Genomic DNA, 22,481 nt, shown 5'->3' on the forward strand with positions numbered 1-22,481 from the left:
ATAGGACTACTAGATAAATAATAATAGTTAATTAAATAATTTAATTAACTAATATTTTTCTAAAATTCAGGACATACGAGAATTTTTTTGAATTATTAAAGTTATTTAGGTAATTTGGACAGAAAGCATAAACTATGAAATTTCTAAAATTCACAAGGGCAAAATTATCTTTTTGCCCAAAAACCCTATCTTCCTTGCCTTTACTGTGTTGCGACTAACGGATTTGCCTTTAAACACAAACTCTAAATAATCCCGATCATAGGTTACTCGAGAGGGATATCAAGATAACCGGATAGACTTATGTGTTTTATACCCGTTAATACGATAGAGGCAGTTGGTCTCATAGTTGCTCATGTTCGGACACTAGAGATATAGTGTAGGTGCTCATTGGAGAATGAGTTCATTGATCAATCTGTTCATAAAATGTTAGATAGTTGATGATACCTCATTGTCAAACAACAATTTCGTCATCTTAATAGTATATCTAGTCCTTATACTCGAGACACTAAAGATGTCCTGTATGAGTATTCCACTTTTTGATATCAGACTTATATATTTGGAAGTTCTAGATCTAGCACAACTGATCGTTGGGAGTAACAGCCAACCTTACGAGGTCTATTGAGTGTCAATAGAGGATCATTCGATCTTGGTGTCATGAGAAGAATATCTTATGTGTTCTTGCTCAAGCAAATCCCTGACCATGGTCATTCAGATTGAGAGAGAGAAAGAGTTGTCTAGAAGATTCTGATTAGAGCAAGACTTAAGTAGAAACCATATGGGCATGACAATACCATGCTCGGAATACAGTCTTTAGGATATTAGATGGATAAGGGACTATAGATACACAGTAATTGAGGACAGACATGTCTAATAGATTATATTCTCCTGTATCATTTGGGGACTAAGACATAGTAGCCTAGTACGTCCGTAGTCAATGAGTCGAGTGAATTATTATGAAGATAATAATTCATTGAATCAGAAAGAGTTCTGATAAGTATGTTATGACCATCTCGATATTAAGCCTAGAGGGTCACACATATCTGGTAGGTGTTACAATGGGTAGATATTTAGATATGAGATATCCGTCAAAGCCCCTTTCTTATTGGATATCCAATAAACCCCTAAATTATTAGATCCTATGGATGAGATCCAATAAGAGCTAATGAGAGATTATTGGGTAGAGATCTACTAATCTAAGTGGTTTGAGTAGTTGGATGAAGATCCATTACCTAATAGGGCACGATCAATTATGGTAAGTTTATAGGGACCTCTATAAATAGGAGGGGACCAAATGACCATAGACTAGACCTCTTTTGGATGTCACCCTCTCCTCCTCAACCAATAGCCCCTGTTTGGGGCATGTGGACAGCAAGAAGGGCTGGCCCCTTCTCGATCCCATGGTGCGCGTGAAGAGAAAATTTGTACAATGATTTGAGGAGCGTCTTCTCAGCCCTTGTAGTGTGGATCATTATTAGAGAGGAGGACAATTGACCTTCTTCATCCTCTCCCATAAATCTATAGGATTTCAGGGATATACGATCTTCCTAGGTAACACACATCCCTTAACACATGCGGTTTTTTAATTTTGCAGGTTTTTATGCACTAATCTTCGCACGACGATAAAAAAAAAAAAGTGTAAATATGGGATTTATGTTTTCTATCTTTTCGCTCTGCATATGATGTCATCCCAATTTTCTCAACACTCATGTGCATAAATGATAGTTGTTACTCCCCTTAGACAAAAGTATTATAGGTTGGGGCAAAGCCTCCTTGCTCGAGTGTTCAATAAGATGGTAAGTAGGTGGGTATTCCCCTGACATCGAGCCCTCCTTCTGACGTTAAAAATATTACAAGAAAAAGTTGTTGACATCCTAGTTAGCCCGATGTGATCCAAACCTATATGCGTAGCATTGTTTGAGGTGCATCCGAGGTGGAAGCGTTAAGCTCCTAAGATACCACCTACATGAAGATCAAGGTTGAGAGAGATTTTTCAACCTGATCCCTTTGACACCCAAGATAGTAACCTGAAATAGGTGAATATGGATGCGAGTAGTCAAAAAATGATTTTCCCTTTTTATTGTATTAAAAATAAATTTTTATACTTGATCATAAAATCATAAAATATTTTATAAAATATTCTACGGAGTCTCTAAACTCTTCTGACTTCTTATCTATTCGGACGATAAGAGTCGATAACTTATAATTATTTATCTTTCATTCTTATTCACATGAGTAGATAGATAGAGTATGATTTTTGTCTCTTTTTTATTATGAATATTACTTAATTGATGTTATTATTTCAGTCCCAAGATGATCATTTCGTACTGCTTTAATTGCTTGCAGCAGCTACTGTTCCGGGATTCCGCTCTTCAATGCCTGTAATAATTTGAATCCCTGTGGAAATCCATTGGTCATGAAGACAGCAAGCATCCGAGCCACCCTCACCTGCATTAATTCCAGTCATATGGACTCCCAACATTTCACCAGTAAGATCGTTCCATGCATGCCTCTCTTGAGTGTTTGGCTGTACGGGTGCAAGCAGATGCCACCCTCACTCCATCACCGTGGTTGTGCTGCAAACACCAACCACACCGCAACATGGGGCAGCATCACAGGGAAAGAGGTGGTGGCCTCACCATGTCTTCATGGCCTTCTGCACCATATTGTCACGACCTTAGCTGGTTTTGCCTAAGGCGTGCGGCACCCTCGCGCGTCCGTCCGCAAAGGTCAGCCTCCCCGAAGCCTCCCATTGTCCCTTAGGACCAACAAAAGAGAGAACGGGTTAAAAGAACGCCTCAATCGGGATCCACAAGCAAACATGTCCGAAAAACACTTCATAGACAATGCAAATTACAAACAAACTTTACAAGCTCTGAATAGTTGCACAACAAAGGGTAAAATGGTCCATTACAGACCGAAAAGCTCTCGAACGTGTCCACATGACACAACCTTTATTTACAAGCCTAAAGAGGCCACCAACCCAACTAAAATCGGACTTATAAGCCTTCGGCCGCCCCTCTACCTGCTATACAAGGCATGAACATGCCAAAAGACAACGGACAGACATAAGCATTACATCCAACATCTTGTTTAGAAGTTTGTCCGTTACATTCTCCCCCACTTATCCCTTCGACGTCCTCGTCGAAGCCTTTGTGAACACTGCAACTCTTCGCCTTTGCTGAGTCTTCAATCTTCCGCTCCAGCTGCAATGCGCCTCCTGGCTCCCAGCTGCTCTACGCTGCTGTTTTTGAGTAGTCGACCCTTTAATCCGCCATGCTGCTACAACTCACCAATGACTCTGACTCTGTTGGGGGGGTTGGCTGAGTTGTGTTGATCCTTGTTGATTCTTGCGGATCCACCAAATGAAGGAAAAGACCATCTTTTCTGCGCCAGTTTCTCAAAATTTCCACATGCTGCTTGAACTGGGTGGATGCTTGTTGGAGCTTTAACGAGCATCACCTCGCAAACTTCTGAAGTTTTGGGTCCTTCCTCCACAAAATTTGCTCATTGACTCTTCTTTCAGTTAGTTGTCACATCCAAGTAGGTTCGCATCAATTCCGCTTTCGATTGGCATTTCGTTGGGAAATGAAGCGGACGATCTACTCTCAGTAGCACTGATCACCGTTGGTGAGGATTTGACAACTATTGTCTTCCATTATCTTCGAAGGGTCTTTGAACTTGTGCAGAGCTCCTCTGCTGGATAGATAAGAGAACTGGGGTACTCGGTTTCGCCCATTCTCTTAAGAGTTGAGAAGGCAAAGGTTACTTTGACTTCGCCCGCCTCCTCGAGGTTGTACTTCATGCATCGAGCTGGTTACTAGTCTTCGCCTGCTCTTTGCTCACACTTCTGAAGCACTTGAAGTGTTTGCACTCCTTGCGTTGAGTTGGCTACTGTGATTCACCTTCTCAATGCCATCGAACTTCTGGAATGCGGGAAGTTTTCACCCCAACGTGGAGTAATTCTCTGATAGATGAGGTCGCCTTTGGGATTGTACCGTCTTCTCCATCAACCCTGCCGCCTACTCCACCGAGTAGCAAAGGTACAGCACCGCGTACTGCCTGCTTCGTTCCTTGGTCGTGCACTCTTGCATGACCCGAAGTCCTTCACTTACGGCTATCTTGATGAGAAACTTGTTGACACCGGTCTTACGAAGTTTCTTGGCCTCTGCCCTTCAGCCTTGTCTCGGTACTTGGAGATTGCCTCTGCATGCTCCACCTCCTCGGCCCCTTTTACGACCAAGCGCTCTCCCTCCATGAGAGCAAGGGATCAATGACTTGCACGGAAGTCCCGCCTCTGCGGTACCATGGCGCTGGCATGCCCATGGCCCTACTATCCGTCGCCTCGCCTCTGTATCCCTTTTCTTCACAATCAGTAGAGATGTCTCCGTGGCACTCCTCTGAGTCCACCTCCATTCTAACTGATGCTTGATTTTGGGTAGCTAAGTCCCTCTGGACTCGTCGTCGCTTCCTCGCTCCTTTCGACCCCCTGCTTCAACACCTCTGTGTTCTCCAAGCAGTCTGTTTGGTCGATGGAAAGACAGACTGCAACTCCCATGCATGGCCTCTGCCATCACGTTGTAGAGTTTGCACTGATTCTGTTCTCCTTAGCTTCCTTGGTAGCAACGTTCGCTTCCTCGACCTTGTCCTCTGACTTGTCGGGCTCCCTTAAGCGAATATAAGCTCTGGAGCAGTCCAACTCTCCAGTTGCTTCGATCATACCTCTGCATGATCAAGTCCCTCCCATGGAACTCACTGGTACTTGCATTCGAACTTTTCCCTTGGTGGAACCCAGCCCCCATATGCTGATGACCAAGGTTTTCATCCGATGCAAAATTCGGTGCACGCCCGGAAGACCCGCCTCTGCGGTACCATGGCCTTCACTCCTTGAATCCATAGCCCTTCTTGCCGTCGTGTTGTTCACCAAAGCGGAGCTCCCAGTAGCTCCCGATCATACCTCCATATGATCTCATCCCTCACGGGACAGATTGTGTGTATCGCATTGCCACGAACTGTTCCACCACGATCCGCTGCACCATGTCGCCTCCTGGTGACATCTCCATTGCATTCTGATCCTTGTGGAATAAACTCGAATTGTGAACCCTCCATGTGTGGCCTCTGCCAATACATCGCAGGGTCTCCTCCCTTTTCGAATTTGTTCGCTCCTTTGGCAATCGACCTTCATCCACCCACTCTTGGGTCACACCTAGATGAAGCACCGCTCTAGGACAGTCCGTCGCCTAGTAGCTCCCGAAGTCCACCGACTTCACTATAGTTTGTGCACCATTGTCTGGATCCTGGGCCTCTGCCCCTACCAGCACAATCTCCGCTGTGCACTGCTTCCTTCATGGCAACTTGAATGGCAACACTGTGGCATATTCTTCAAGAGTAGCCGTCTCTGCGTCCTCTTGCCCCGTGCTAAGGCCTCCTGAACCCAACTTCGCCTCCGCAAATTGAGTCGCCTTAGTTCCTCCATCAAATGCTCCTCCGAGATAAGGTGCATGTGCCCAGAAGCTCCCTTCGTCTTTGGCACCATGCAAGATGAGTCCGCTCCGTCAGAATGAAGGACCCATGGAACAACATGATCCTACCCTTGCCTCTGCAAGAGTTCATGTCTTTGACCTCTGTCTAAGGAAAGCACTGTGCTTCTGCTCCATGTTCCAACTTCTCTGCTGGCTCCCTTCATGCGGCTTGGGTACTTCGCCAAGTTACACCCAAGTTGCTCCGCTCCTCGTTTTTGCATTGAGTCGATGGTGGCCCTCGCGCCCTCCATTCCACGGGTCAGCCCTCCCTTGAGTCCGATCTTCATATCGACTCTAAGTGTGCCTTCATTTAAGTTGCTTCAGGTTGCTCCCCCACTTGATCTCGCAATGCATCCACCAATGCATTCTCTCGAGCGAGATCAAGCGACAACTCCTCGCCGCTTGCTCGGTCCATCGAGCTTCGTGAAGTTGTTGTTTGTGAGGTACTCCTCTTCAACATGTGAAGTCCGTCTCACATGAGTCTCCCTCTGGAGTGTCGAGACTTATCCCTCCTGGATAACTGTCCCGTTGGAGCAACATCTCTCTTCGTTTCGGAGACCACCATCCCCTTGGACTACTCCGATCTGCTGAACAAACTGTGCATTGTTCTGCCTCCTGCAGACGCACTTGCTAGGTTGCGCCTTCACGTCAATACAACCACCGCTGCACCCCTCAAGGCCTAGCAACATGCTGAACTCGTTGCACATATCAGCCTCCTCCGGACGTATCCTTCGCCTGCCGAAGAGAAAGTTTCAATGCTCCATGGCGCCGAGTCTCGGCCGCCTTGGGATGGCCACGAACATTCCATTGTCCGCATACAAGCCCATGCATGAGTACCAAATTCTTCGAGTTAGCAATTCCCCTCACCTCTGTGAGCTTTGCATTACTCTTTTGGTCGTTGAGCAACTCATTCCACCTTGGATGGTCTCATTCTTGCCAAGCGCCTCGCCTGCCTAGAGCACCATCAAGTATAGTTGTCAACGTTGAGCCGTAGCTCAAACTCAACCATCCCAACCTTTGTGCGCTCCAAATTCTTCCAAGCTTGCCTGTTCTCGTGGTGCCTCTTGCGCGAAGGGTTGGCCATTCCACTGAATGCCAATGTTAGATGCTCGCACCTCTGAGCGACTCTTTTCCCTACATCTCCATGCCCGTTTTCCCTCAAACGGTCGCGCGTGCGCTGACTGCCCTCAACGCAGCCCCGCTAGGTCCCCCACGTTTGCATGTCAAGTGTTTCTATGAGTGCTTGTCCCGCTCTGATACCATAATGTCACGACCTTAGCTGGTTTTGCCTAAGGCGTGCGGCACCCTCGCGCGTCCGTCCGCAAAGGTCAGCCTCCCCGAAGCCTCCCATTGTCCCTTAGGACCAACAAAAGAGAGAACGGGTTAAAAGAACGCCTCAATCGGGATCCACAAGCAAACATGTCCGAAAAACACTTCATAGACAATGCAAATTACAAACAGACTTTACAAGCTCTGAATAGTTGCACAACAAAGGGTAAAATGGTCCATTACAGACCGAAAAGCTCTCGAACGTGTCCACATGACACAACCTTTATTTACAAGCCTAAAGAGGCCACCAACCCAACTAAAATGAGACTTATAAGCCTTCGGCCGCCCCTCTACCTGCTATACAAGGCATGAACATGCCAAAAGACAACGGACAGACATAAGCATTACATCCAACATCTTGTTTAGAAGTTTGTCCGTTACAATATGGTGGTGCAGCCACTGCTCGAGAGCCTTCTTCCTGTTCATGGACTCTCCATGAAGGAAAGAACCATGGTGATGACAGTGATCCAACGCCAAGAGGATGTTAGCCTTCCATCACGCCTTTGCATCGAGGGAAGCTGAGACTACCTGCAGACTGCAGTATCTTTCTGTGCCCACCCGGGAGAGAGTTAGGGCAGCATCTTAGTGTTCTTTTAGGAGGTGCATGTACCTGAAATAACTAAACTTGCATGCATACAATCACTGATCTCATCTTTGATTGTGATGGATGCTCACAGGCCATGAGAACTACCAATCAACTGCACCTTCCAAGTGCAAGAAAAGGTCACTGCCTTTATGTGCCAGAAAAACCAGAAGATTTGTAGCACTTCTTCCAGCAACCATAAGTTCTTTTGATTCATTTATAGCTTCCTTTAGCTATAGGAGATTAAGAACTCAGAATCTAGAGATATTGTACTAACATAAAAGAAGCTAAGCAGAGATAACTCTATGTAGAAGTTTCTACTTGCCGATAGATCGATCCAATTTAAAGCTTTCTCATGAGAGAAAAGAAGAAACATTTTGACTTGCTGAAAAGGAACTCCAACAATTATGTTACATACAAAGAAGCCCATTTCTTATGCAAAATGGAGTGTGGGCTATCTCACCTGTGTTATTTTGCATGCTACAGTCGTTGTTACATGAAGAAAGAGAGAGAGAGAGAGAGAGAGAGAGAGAGAGAGAGGAAAGTAAATTAGCAATAGCTGTGAAGTTCTTCCTCAGTTCTGTGAAGTGCATCTTCTGTGACAAGCAGTGATGTGCTTGGCCTGTCTGGTCTCCTCTTTCCACACCCTGCCGATGTCTTCTGCTATCTTCACAGCATCCACGGATGCACCAGAGAGCCCTCTCCTTGTGAATCCAACAGCATAAAGCCCTGAACCCCCCTTCCACCCATCTGGGAATGCTTGGCTTGGAAATCCATTCTTGTTGAAGAACTCTGTGCCCTGCAAACAACAACAACATGCAGAATCCAACATAGAACTCAGTGAGTTCAAGAAGAACAATAAAGATTACATGTGAGGAAGAACAGAGTGTTGACCTGCAGCCATGAATGAACATTGCTGTGATAACCGGTCGCGAGGATGATCGAATCTACATCGAGAATTCGCCCGTCGACGAGCTCTGCTCGACCATGCAACAGCCTCTTTATTCCAGGAACCACCCTTATCTCACCTGTCTTGATATTTTGCAAGGCACCAATGTCCAGAACTGGGGTCTTCCCCTGCGTGTTCTTCAGCTCCAAGGGACCGAGAGAAGGCCGCCGTAGTCCATATTTCTCGATGTTTCCAAGTATCATCCATGATGAGATCAAGAGCACCTTGTCCACCACCTTCACTGGCAGCCATTTCATCAAGGAAACAGCCAGCTCAAAGGTCGATCTCCCAAATGTCTCCCTTGGCAGCACATGAACCTGTTGCACGATTGAGCTAATCAGTAAACAATGTAGATAGGAAGAAGTCATCGATATGAATCCTTAGAGAAGCACCACTCACTGCATCGCGCACCACCATGGTTGGGAAGGCATTGTGGTGGCAGAGATCAAGGCAGACTTCCATGGCAGAGTTCCCGCAGCCTACGACGAGGACCTGTCTTCCCCGGTACGCCTCGCCGGATCTGTAGTCGCTAGCATGCATCACCTGCCGGCCGAACTCCTCACTTCCTTCCATCTCTGGTACTACACACTCTGCGTTCTCCCCTGTGGCCACCACTAACCACTGGCAAATGTACTCCACCTCGGTTCTTCTGCCCCTGCTCCCATGGCGGCCGACGCAAGTCCTCACCCGCCACATGCCGCATGTGTTGTCATGCTTCGCCGACACCACCGTCTCGTCGAACCGTGGATTTAGCTGGAATTGCGCGGCGTAGGACTCCAAGTAATCCACGAACTGGTTCTTGGATGGGTACTCGGGGAAGTCCTCAGGAAAGGGGAGCTTAGGAAGCTGGCAGAACTGCTTGGGGAGGTGGAGCTTCAAGCGGTCGTAGGCTCGGCTTTGCCAAAGTGAGGCAATGCAGTTGGACCTCTCGAGAATGACGGAGGGGACGCCGTGCTCCTTCAAGCACGCGCCCACGGCCAGCCCCGAAGGACCTGCTCCTACTATGAGTGGGCCATTCACCCATCTGCATCTTCTCTTGCCACGATCAGCAAAATGAGCCATGAACGAAGAAGAGAAGTAGAACGAGAAAGCAGCAGAGGAGAGAGATGCAGCTGGTCACAGTCAAGTGAGGGAAGGAGCAGAGGACGGGGAGGTGTATAAATAGCTGGGCTCGCCATGGGATCTGCATGTGATGAGTGCCTTTGCAGACGATAAGCCTTCCCATCAACACCATTTGATTGGTTTAATACGAGGAGAAAAGTTGTTCTTCATGTGCAGAAACAAATCTGCCATAAATGCATGGAAGAACAGATGGAATTTATCAGCATCCGACATTGATTCGTCTTCCATCATCTCTCTGTTTCATCAGTCACTGTCAGATGTCTTGATCTCCGATTCACGTCTCAGTCTCAAACCACAAATCTGAAACCCTTTGAGCTTCTGCATGATTCTGATCCATCAACCAATCAGTTCTTGTTGTATCAGCAATGCATACGCATGCTGAAAATTATGCATTTGGTAGCTTTGTAGAACAAGAGTATGTCAGAAATAAAGCCAATGCCTACATGAAGAACTTGGATAAGCCAAAGCCTCTTCAAGGCACTGTTCAGAAAGGTCAAGAGAGATTACAAATCATTTGGGTTGATTGAAGCTTTCAATAAAGTGGTCAAACTCATAAGGTTGTCCAAATCCTTTGCACCATCAAACAAGGTTCTGATCTCACAGCTTTATTGTGGCTTTGACCATTACTGTGATTTGTGATACTACTAGCTCTTACCAAGAAGACAGTGAAGCAATCTATGGAATCAATAGCACACACTTCATTTCTATTTTGCATAACCTTCTCTATTCATGGAAGAATGTCCATCCTCCAAATTTGTTGAAACTTCATTCATTTTTTAAATCCTACCTTATCCATATATCGATCTTGAATTGGATGACCACCAATATAAAAAATTTAGGATATAACGAAACAATCCGACCTATATTAAACTTGAATATTTTTTTTTATAATGAAATTGAATCCAATTATAGGGCACAAACAGAAAATAATATCGAATGATTAAAACTCATAATCTATTCTAAATGAGTCGATCTGTAATACTCTGACTTAGTCCCACATCAAAAGTAGACTACGATTTACATAAGGGTTTGATAAGCATCTTACTATTAATTTTAGCTTTGAACATTTTGGTCAGTAACATATTAGTTATCTCATTCGATCATATCATAATATTCTAATTCAACATTTAAATCCATTTTGAAGTGTTAGACTCATTAAAATCCACATAATGAAGTGAAGCTCATAGATGATTTCCTAGTTGGAAATCTCCTAAACCATGTGGAGGGCTGAGGAAACACGACAAAGGGTGATGAATGAGGCTAGCAAAATAAGAGAAGGAAATGCGGGAAAAGGAAGCTGAAAGGGAGAGGTGGAGATGTAGGAGAGGAGGGAAACAGGGAGAGATGTAAAACAAAGTCTTTCCTTTGCATCGTTTGTCATATCATCTAATGAGATGAATGACATGTTTATTACAAAATCCTTTATCTCATCCCTTCTTCTTTTCTTCTATAGTCGACATAAGAAGTTGACATCTAAACTTGAACCAAAAAAGATTGGGAATTAAACTTTTTTTTTTTTTGTCTGAAGTTAATATCACATTTAAAGGATTATATATAGAATACATTTGTAATAGGGGATTCATATACAAGTTTTCTACAAAATCAAATCTCTAGCTTTACATGTTTATATATAGTCGTTAGTCATCTTAGTTTATTTATATTTCGAGTGCGGATAATAGAACGATCGTCAAAAATTGACTCGTTTTTGTATCGTTAGTAAAATATTGAATACTCTTAGAAGAGATAAACATATTAAAAAAAATTTAGATTAATTATTATTTTTGTCATGGGCCCACATCAAATATAGGTAAATGTGGTTCGTGCCACATCAGATGGCTGCCATGCTTCCACGTTGGACCCAGGAGGTGCCATTGTGGTTGCCTCTCCCCCATGGCCTATAATGGAGCCAAATTTGGATCAAGAACAATGTTGGGGGTCATAGGATTGCTTAGTACTCTTTCTTTTCCTCATCACATAGTTTAATGATGCATGAGCGAATTAATCAATTGAAGAAAATTCTTGGAACTACGTTTACACTTCATCGTTAATTAACTTTATATGAGATTTCATGTGGGAGGGAGGCATGCATGCTCACACTACATTAATTTTCAAGCTTCTTCTACTTGACCTCTTCTTTCTTTGTGAATGCGAAGATGGACTAAAGATCCACAACACAAACTACTCGATGATCCCTCATTTGCTTCGGAAGATGAAAGGGAGTGATGATTGAGCCCCACTCTCAACTCGTTTGAGAGTGGAGAGGCATGTGCATGGATCCCTAACCTTTTCGTGTCAAAGGAAGATAGCGTTTAGGGCAATTTGGCTATCCCTCTCTCTCTCTCTCTCTCTCTCTCTCTCTCTCAAGCCCTTGTGTGAGATAAGGCCATGCGAGTGCACGCTGCCAACCCTGTTCATGGCCACATCCCAACCAAAACCTGGAACTAGAATACCTCCAACATCAACATCCAAAGGTGACACATGAATGCTAGCATGCAGCATCATCACCACCAGAATGGATTGGGCACATAGGGATGTACATGAACTGTCACTGTAGCACCTTTCTCTCTCAGCCATTTTTCTGCACCATGCAACCACTTGGTCCACATATTAAAAAGTATTCAAAATCAAAACAGATAAAATAAAATTTGTTTGAAAATAATTTTACCTAATTGGATCATGAAAAAATTTTGAAAAGTATTTTATACATACTCATAAATTTTTAAAAATAAACTAATATGATCAATAAATATAATAATACTATATTCAGTTCAACTATCAATACGAGTCAAAACGATTGTATGTCATCAATTCCACACTTTCTTCTATATACTATAATATTATTAGTCTTTCATTATATAGTCCATATTAACCATATAATTTATTTGGTCAAGATAATCCTATTATTACATTCAACTATAATATACATAAACATATATATAAACAGGATAACAAAAATAAATAACTTTAATTATGCAAAAGAAATATCAATAACAGCATCCACGTAAACATACATCACTATATCTTTTATATATTACTCACAAGCCCCATTCTAAGAATATATTCTTTAAATAATTTATATTATAAAACTTTCATCAACAATTATCATAGTGGTGCTTAGGTTCTCAATTGACACTTTTTATTTCTGAACTCTTTTTCTAACTATCAAGTATTTTATCTCGATGTGCTTGGAACCACTAGAATACTTATTATTCTTAGAGAAGAAAACTACTATGATATTATTATAAAATATCTTCAGCAGCATAGCAATTGAGTCGAGCACACCAAATCCTGAGATAAAATTTCGTAGCCATAAAACTTGATTTGTGGCCTTAAAGCATGTCACAAATTCAGCTTTTATTGTTGATGATGCAATAGGTGATTATTTTACATTTTTCCAAGAAATTATCCCACCAACTAACATGAATACAAATTCTGAAGTGGACTTTCTACTATCAATGCAATTTACAAAATTAGAATATGAATATCCCATCACTTAAAGCTGATCTGATCTCCTATATATGAGCATATAATCTTTCATCCCCTGCAGATATCTCCTTGCTTTCTTTACAAATTTTCAATATTTCATTTATAGGCTGCTTTGGTATCTACCTAGCATTGCAACTACAAAACTAATATATGCTCTTGTACATATTTGAGCATATAATAGACTTTTAACTGTGCATCCATAAAGAATATTCTTCATTTGATTTCTTTCTAAGTCATTTTTCGAGCTCGAAATTTGGTTGAATTTTTCACCTATACTAATAAGTGTATTATTGGCTAAGCAAAGCTGCATATTAAATCTCTCCGAGATATAATTAATATATCATTTCTGAGACAGTCCTAATAACCTTTAAGATCTATCCATAAATATCTCAATGCCAATAACCTATACTGACTCGTTTATATCAATCATCTTAAATTTTTTGTCGAGAAATATCTTGGTTTTATATAATAAACCAATATCACTACTAATAAACAAAATATCATCCATATATAAAACCAATATAATAAACTTTCTCCCATTTACCTTCATATATATATGCACTGATCAATAGTGTTTTCCTTAAATCCGAAGAAAATAATAGTATCATGAAACTTTTATATACCATTGTTTATAAGCTTATTTAAGGTCATAAATAGATTTCTTAAGTTTACAAGTCCAACTTTCTTTTCCCCTTTCTATGAATCCTTTAAATTATTCCATATAGATTTTCTCATACAGATTCTTGTTTAGAAATATTATTTTTACATCTATCTGGTATAACTCAAGATCATAATGAGCTATTAATGCCATGATGATTCTCAACAAGTCCTTTTTATAAACTGGAAAAAAAGTTTTGTTGTAATCGATGCTTTATTTCTGAGAAAAACCTTTGGTCACAAGTTTGACTTTATATCGTTCGATATTACTTGTTGTGTCACATTTTGTCTTAAAAACTCATTTACAACTACTCTTATAATTATTGGACAACTCAATAAGTTTCTAAATACTATTTTAGTCTATTGATTTTAACTATTCTTTTATTGCATCATACCTTTTTTTCTTTTTCAGAATTGTTAACTTGTGAAAACGATAAGAAGTCTTTTTATTCCTATATCATAATCTGACTATTGTAGATATACCACATAATCATTAGAAATGATATATTTCATTTTTCTTTGTGATTTTCTCAAAGCTATCAATTGTGATTTTTTTATAATATCATCAACGACGACATCAACATCATATGAGGGTTCATCGATATTATTTTGTTGTTCACGCTCATCAATTCTCTCATTAATTTGAGAAACAATAATTTCTCGAATAGGAGATGATACGAGAGAATTAACCTAAATCTCCTCAATATCAAAATTGATCATTTGAGATTTTTCACTCCTATTGATTTTGTCATTTTTTAAGAATATTATATTACCATATTCTACTATCTCTATACTATGAATAGGGCAATAAAATTTATATCCCTTTGATTTATCTAAATAATCAATAAAATATCTAAAAATAGTTCTTGAATTCAATTTTTTTTTTATACAGATTGAATACTCTTATCTCTATAAGACACTTCCTAAATATATAAATATCTCAGACTGGATTTTCTACTAGTCCACAACTCAAACGGAGTTGATGAAATTGACTTACCATGAACCCTATTCAAAATATACATGGTTGTCCTTGGAGCTTCACCCCACATTAACTAAGGTACAGAGGAATAGCTCATCATACTCCTAATTATATCTATAAAGATATGATTTCACCTTTCAACAACACCATTCTATTATAGCATACTTGGTAAGGCATATTGAGCACAAATATCTCATTGTTCTAGGAATATAATAAAATGACCAATATTCTGACCCCTATCAAATCTGATAATTTTAACATTTCTATCTAATTATTTCTCGACCTCATTTATGTATATTTCAAGAGTGTCAACGACTTGAGACTTTTCATATACTAGATAAACATAGTCATATCTAGACAGATCATATATAAATGTAATGAAATATGTTTCTCTACTAAAATAGAGAATATTGAGTGTTTCGCAGATATCAATATGAATAATCTAGACTTCTTTATTTCTTATGGCATTTTTCTTTGTATGTTTAGTTTGCTTTCCTTTAATGTAATTCATATAAACATTAAAATCAGTGAAGTCTAAGTCTATGCTATAGAAGATATTTCATTATTGAAACTACGTTTCAATCCAACACTTGATTACAAGGTCAATAATGTCTTTGCAAACTTAAGATTTAAATTAATTCTATATAAACTATCATACAGAATTCTAGAACCAACTTTTATTGAATCATAAAATATACTAAGTTTACTATTACCAAAAGAAAGACAATATCCTAACTTATCAATTCTAAATAGAGAAACTAATTTTTTAGAAATAGTAGGAACATAACATATATCAACAAGATCCATTAGATGGCCCGTATCTAGGCATAGGCGATAAGTCCCCACTAACATCATTTTCGCTTTGAGATGATTTTCTATAATGATGAATTCTTTATGTTCTTTTGATTTTTGAATTGAAATAAATCTCTTTATATTATTGGTAACATGAGTTAAAGCACCAAAATCAATCCACCAAATATTAGAAAGAACTTCTAGAATGTTTGATTCAAAATATACAAAGATCGAGTTTATACATTTCTTTTTGAACCAAGTTTTACGTTTAATGCAATCCTCCTTCACATATCCTTTCTTGCCATAAAATAAATACTTTACTATAATAGTTTTCTTTTCATTAGTTTGTTTAACATTTCTAGACCCGATAAATTTCTTTGATGGATGATGCTTCAATTTTCTTTTCTTGTTACCAACTCCTTGAGTAGTAGTCATAATATTATATAAATTTTTCTGCCTTAATCTCAATTCTTTCTAAATATACATACTAGTTAACTCATTCAAAGTCGCATTTATCTTTATTTATATTATAGTGAATCTTGAATAAGTCAAATTGAGAAGGAAAATAATTAAAAATAAACTACATGAGGAAAGACTCATCAACATTCATGTCTAATGTTTTAAATTTTGTAACTTTATCAACCATATCGATGATGTGATCCTGAATTCCTCGAGTGCTATCATACTGAATCGTAGTCTGTTCTTTCATTAGTGTGTCAACTAATGACATATCAATAGATTTAAATTTGTCTTCAACAACATTTAAATATTCCCATGTACTAGTTGCAATCAGTAATAAAATCTTTATGTTTTTACGATCGTCATTCTTATATACATTAAACTAAGTCTATCATATCTTTCCCAAGTCTTCATTTCATTAACTTATTCCATAGTACTTTCATCAGTCAAGTTTGTAATGCTAAGTCAGGATCTAATATACCTAGTGTGAATTGCATATGCTCTAACCATTTTGAATAATTTAATCCAGATAGTATAAGAACATTGAAAGCATGAGAATATATAGACGGAAGTACCACTGCAAAATATAAAATAACATTAATATTTTGAGTTTTTAAAATATGATGAATTATTGATATCATCCATATTTCATCTTTAAATAAAATATTGACATATCTAATGTTCACTTAAGATCACATACGGAGGACTGATACCATCATTGTAGAATAATACTGCTACCTTGGGGTATACAACCCTAACCTACAAGGCTATCCAAAACAGTATCATCCTACCTTATCACATAATTATTTGAAGTAGATTCTCCATTGGGATTATCTAAATCCCCTAATTATGTGTGTCATTGTGAATATTATTTTCTTAATATCATTTAGGACTAGTTCGTTAATGTAATTTTATAAACTATTGATCTAGGCTAATTTGGTGACTATACGACCAATACAATAATGTAATATATAGTTTAAAATATCCTATAAATGATAAAACTTTTATTATAATAACATCCCATAAGTTTATCATCTCATGCCACTTTGGTAGCTACTAGAGAAAACTTAGAGAGATGAGTTACAAATAATATTAATCAAATTTTTTAATCAAATTTATATTGAAATAGTTTAATAATAAAATAACAACTGTAATAATTATTGAACATTAATTAGCAAAAGAAAAAACTCATATGATAACTGTAATCATGATGAAATAAAATCATAAAGGGCCTGAAAGATAAATATTATTTTATAATTTCAAACATATATATATATATATATATATATATATATGTGTGTGTGTGAATAACCAAATAAATATCTAAAAATAATAATTAGATTTTATTTACCACATGCAATCAATAAATCATATGAGAAAACTATAAAAGAAATAGTAATTTACATTTTTTATTTCCACATAAAATGTTAAATTAATCTAATCTATTTTATTTAATTTGGGCAAGCCCAAAATTGAGCTAAATATCAACCCAATTAAAGAGGTCGATAAAAATTAAAAATTGATCAAAATTTAATCATTTTTAAATTTGATCGAAACTAAATTCAATCAATATCTAGTCAAAATATAATCATGATCAAATTTAATTAAATTATATTAATCAATTTTATAATTAAAGATACAAATTAGAAATTCTTAATATCATAAGGGTATAATAGTAAATTTGTTGATAGACAGAAACTAGAATTATGAGATTTATAAAGGGTAGAACTGTAAAAAAGGATTAAAACAGAATTAATAAAAATTATAGGGGTCAATATGTAATTTTATCATAACCCTAAGGGGCGTCTGCCCGCGAAGGTTCGTCGCCCTGCATGCGGCCACCGCCTCTACACGTGGGCAGTGTCGCTAGTGCGACCATTGCCGACGGGCAGTTATCGCTTGTCTGACCACCACTTGGGGGCGACATCTACCCATACGAGGTTGTCGCTTAGACGCGGCTACTGCCCACGCACCATCACCCCCTGGACATGGCCTCTGCTCACGCGCGGTCGCTGCTACGTGGTCGTCATGTGTGCGCGTTGTCGCTTGTGCACGATTGCCTACGCGCTTATACACGGCTACCGCAATGTGCGATCAATTGCGACTCGCAGTTGGCAGTCTCGCCTACGACAATTATTACAGTTGTGATCCTCGTGTTGCTCGACGCAGTTGCCTACTGCAGCAAGTCTGTCATAGCGACCGCATGCAATGATGTTGTTGCAGTCAGTGCAATTGCCAACGACAACGGTGCTGCACAGCCACCGTCACTACCTCGCTATCATCGAAGACCGCATTACAAAGAATCTAACATCACTGTAAGCAGACGACAAGACAAAGTAGATAGGAATTTAGATCGACAAAATATATATATCATTGAAGCATCGTAAACAAATCTAATGTATTTGATCTCAAGAACCTAGGCTCTAATGCCAATTGTAAGTATAAAATCTATGATATGCTACATATAATGCGAAAAAAAATTTATGCTAGGATTGAAATTAAATAATATTAGATCAGATTTATGATGCATATCGTTCGATGTCATTTGAAAAAAGATCTCTGTCTGATATGCAAATGTACTGTCCTCCATATCCGAATATCACAATGACGATGATTTGCAAAGAGAACTAGATACTCCTCCTCTCTTCCTATCTTTTTACAGTACCACTATTATTAATGGTTTAGGGGGGTTGAGAGAAAAACCGTAATCTCTCAACTACGTCCTCTACAACATATCTCGTCTAGTCCTTAAATGTCCTATCTATTTATAGACGAGAGCAGAGAATCTAAGATAAGTTATTAGGAGAGTTCCTCCCATCAACAACATCCCCTAAGGAATCCTACTATAATATAGATTTTTTTCTATTAACCAATATTTATCATCAGAATCTAATTAATTTTATTATATATTTTATTCAATTATAAACACCAGCTTCAATGATGATGGAGTGATGCATTAGATTTCAAACAAAAAAAGCTAGGTAAAAAGTCTTGTTTTTTTTGTTAATCTATCTTTGCCATCTTTATGCACTTGAAGCTTCCAAATGAAGTCAAGAAGAAACATGTAACTCTTGAAGGCTAAAAAGAAACAAGAAGTTGCAATCTGATAATTGAATCAAGAATTTACAAGTGCCAAAGGAAATGACTTTGCTTGCAAGTATTCCACCAATATTCTTTACTTATCATCAAGAGATGTTTAAGATTGTATCTAAATTCATATAAATTTAATTATAAAGTATCAGAACGATAATGATTATTGTTAGCTTGTTGTTGAATTGATAAAAACAATATTGTTAATTATATAAGAACCTTAATTATGTTAGTTAATTTGTAATAAGTATATTAAATATAGATCTCATGGATAGGAAATTAGTAGGCAGACATGGATATGGGTGACCTCATTGCCTTTCATGTAATCCCCAATGCTTGCCCACCTCCCAAAGAACAGGTTGAGTTAATGTGCTCAGTTGGATGACCCTAGTAAAGTTAATTATGCTTGCATGTGACAACATGATATCTTATCTGCATTTATGTGGCTCCAGTGTGTTCTGGGAGCATGAAATGTTTGATGACCAAGGAAAGTGCAATTGGAAGAGACCCCTTCCTCCTAGGTCAATAAGATTAGGTTCCCTCTCTATCTCTCTCTATGATGATGATGATGATGATGATGATGATGATCATGATAGAGTCGTCTTGGAAGGGGACAAATTACTTGTAGGACTTGAAGATTGTGATCCATGGCCTCTTTCATGTTATCATGCATGCTCAACGATGCATGTGGTCTCAATTGTCTCACGAGGAATAGATTCTTTGAAGTGACTTCTTGGAGCATGAAATGTTTGAGTAATTGATGTGTTGGTGGATGAGATGACTTAGGAAAATGCCCTGAGAAGATATGTCCTTGGTCAGGAGACATCTTCTCCCTAGGTGAATAAGAATAGGTCATATGTTAATTATATGCTCTCTCTCTCTCTCTCTCTCTCTCTCTCTCTCTCTCTCTCTCTACACTTAGGATGATGCTGAGGCCTTGCTAAAAGATGCATGCATTTGAAGCTAATTAGTAATTGGCCGAATATGATCTTGTTTGAGGTCTTTTGTGACTAAATTCCATATTTTAATCATCATGATATTGCTTGAATAAGCCTTCACAAAACTTCAACCAGTCTACATTTTATCATCATCTAGTGTTGCAAAAATTTAAATGATACAAATCAAATAATGACACTCACACTTCCACTCAAATTTGAGATTTATCACTCATGTAATGTCACACTAATCAATCCAGATATCTAGATAGAATAAATCATCTTTTAATTTGATAGAAGATCATTATTTAATTTAAATTAATTTAGTGCTAAAGCTCATGCTTGGCATGAAGATGACACTTCCTACCAATTTTGATTAATTGTTTGGACAAACAACCAACCTTAGCACAGTTGGCACATCTGATGACTATAGTGGTTAATCTTACAGTTAAAATCATTTAGGATGCCAACTAACTAAGCTGGTAAAGATTTTTAATAGATTATAAAAATATTTTAGTTTGAATCTTATTTTTGCTATTTTTATTAAAAAATATTTAAATAAATAGGAATGGATCCACGATGTTTCGTGATAAAAAAAAAACATTGATGATCGATTGATCAATTTTTTAATATATGAATCCTAAAGAATTAGTCATGTTAGTGATAGGTCGATATTTGAGTGCATTGATCAAAGATATTATTTTTAATTATTGAGATTGATAAGTATTTTGGGATTTCTGAAATCAACATCCTAATGGGATAAAGAATCCTAATACTACGAGGTGTTCTCGTGAAAGAAGAAAACTTTGATAATTAAGATTTTATTCTTCTATAAATTTCTTATGTATCCCTAAGTTTTGATATGAGAAAAGCAAAACATATGAGAAATCCTTTCTATGTTTCCATATTCTCTCTCTATAGTGTAAACTCTGTAGAATTTTTATAGAGGGTGAGAGAAACAAGTATAATTTTTTTGAAATTCATGTGAGAAACTCTATAAAAAGTAATATTTGAGTGAGAATAGCTGAATGTCTTATAATTAATCTCACATTATGAAGAATTTAATTTTTTTTCGTAAATCTAGGTGAAATTTATTAAACCACGTTTATCTTTTCTGATATATATATTGTTAATCTTTAATTTTTTAATTTTAAAATGCTCTCTCCATCCCCGATATTAATCAACACAATGTGGTCTCATTTATTTTGTTTGGCTTACCGAAATTGCATGCACTTGACTTGCATTCATCAATCAAAGGCAACAGTATTCACATGAGCTAACGTTTGCCAATCATGTTTTTGGACCTTATGGTCGCCCCATAATTAATTCTCTCAAGATATTAAGATAGTAAGACAAAATAGACTGATGAGGATATAAACAGGAATAACCTTTGTATAGGAATAAATACTAGAAGATCAAAATACGCAGCGGAATAAAATGGAAACACAATCAAACAGAACACCAAGATATACGTGGAAAACCCCTTCAATGTGAAGGGTAAAAACCACGGGGCAAACTAGAGATAATCCACTATGAGAATAATGAATGTACAAATCTCAATCTCTTGCCTAAAACCCTAGCAACAACCACAAGAGAATAACTGGGATACAAGGATCACGTCACTACCCACAATATCTAAAAACTCCCAAGTAATCACAGCAAGAGCTTACTATAGATTTGATCTAACTTGAGATGAGAACACTGCTAGATGAACAGTCTCTGCGTTGTCCTTGTCTTCTTTTTCCTTTCTTTCTCTTCCTTTTCTGCCTTGTTCTCCTTCATCTCTTTGGAATCTCGTGGCTCCAAAGATCTACCTCGTTGCTGCCTTTTTATAGCTTTAATCTGCCTCTAAAACGCAGTCACCACACCCCCCTAATCTTAATTAGGGTTAGATTAAAAGGAGGAGTGGGCTGTGGGCTGATAAAACCCACATGGGCTGAATATGGGCCATCAGTCCAACATAGACAACATTCAATAAGATCAATTTTTTTTCGACCAAATCACGCATCTAAATTCTCCTAATGCTGATATAAACGTAAAACATTCATTGCAACCTACCTACTGTGCAAATTGGGTCAAGATTTTTTATGGGCTAAAATGACGAAGATTGGGTCAAGTCAACATGTTTGCGTTGAGTCTGTGTTGAGCTCGATTTTGTTCGACCCAACCCAATCCGACCCATTTGTTTTGCCGGCAGTGAATCATGGGCCGTTTGTTTTGGTCATGTCCGATAGCTTTATGATTCGTGTTCCTAGAAGCCGGCCACAGACGCCCGCCTCCAGCGCCGTCTTCAACGTGCCGAGCCAGAGGCGGTTTCCTGGTTCTCAAGGCCACCTTTGCCCTTCATGCACTCCTTCCTCAACCCCCTCAGAGGGCAGCATTTCCTCCGCCGCCCCCATGGCAGCTATGCCGCTGTTCCCACCATGCAAAGACGGCATGCCGCGATCCAGGGCGTCGGCTTTTCAGTGGCACGAGCGACGCGCAAGGGCGCTAGAGGCTGGCGGCGGTGGAGGCGCCCGCCATGTGGCAACCCATAATCTTCGTGGCAAATCATTTCATAGCCCAATCTTAGATCACTAGC

General features: G+C 38.7%; 1 protein-coding gene across 1 annotated transcript; it reads right to left on the reverse strand.

Moving 5' to 3' along the window:
* Positions 1–8,005: 8,005 nt before the first annotated feature.
* Positions 8,006–9,442, reverse strand: LOC135626367 (probable indole-3-pyruvate monooxygenase YUCCA5). The gene is made up of 3 exons (XM_065131601.1): positions 8,780–9,442; positions 8,326–8,697; positions 8,006–8,230 (listed from the first exon to the last, which is right to left on the reverse strand). Exons 1-3 carry the CDS (start codon positions 9,440–9,442, stop codon positions 8,006–8,008), a joined length of 1,260 nt encoding a protein of 419 aa, XP_064987673.1.
* Between the last annotated feature and the right edge of the window lie 13,039 nt (positions 9,443–22,481).

Source organism: Musa acuminata, chromosome BXJ2-11 (assembly GCF_036884655.1).
Source record: "Musa acuminata AAA Group cultivar baxijiao chromosome BXJ2-11, Cavendish_Baxijiao_AAA, whole genome shotgun sequence".
Classification (NCBI taxonomy): domain Eukaryota; kingdom Viridiplantae; phylum Streptophyta; class Magnoliopsida; order Zingiberales; family Musaceae; genus Musa; species Musa acuminata.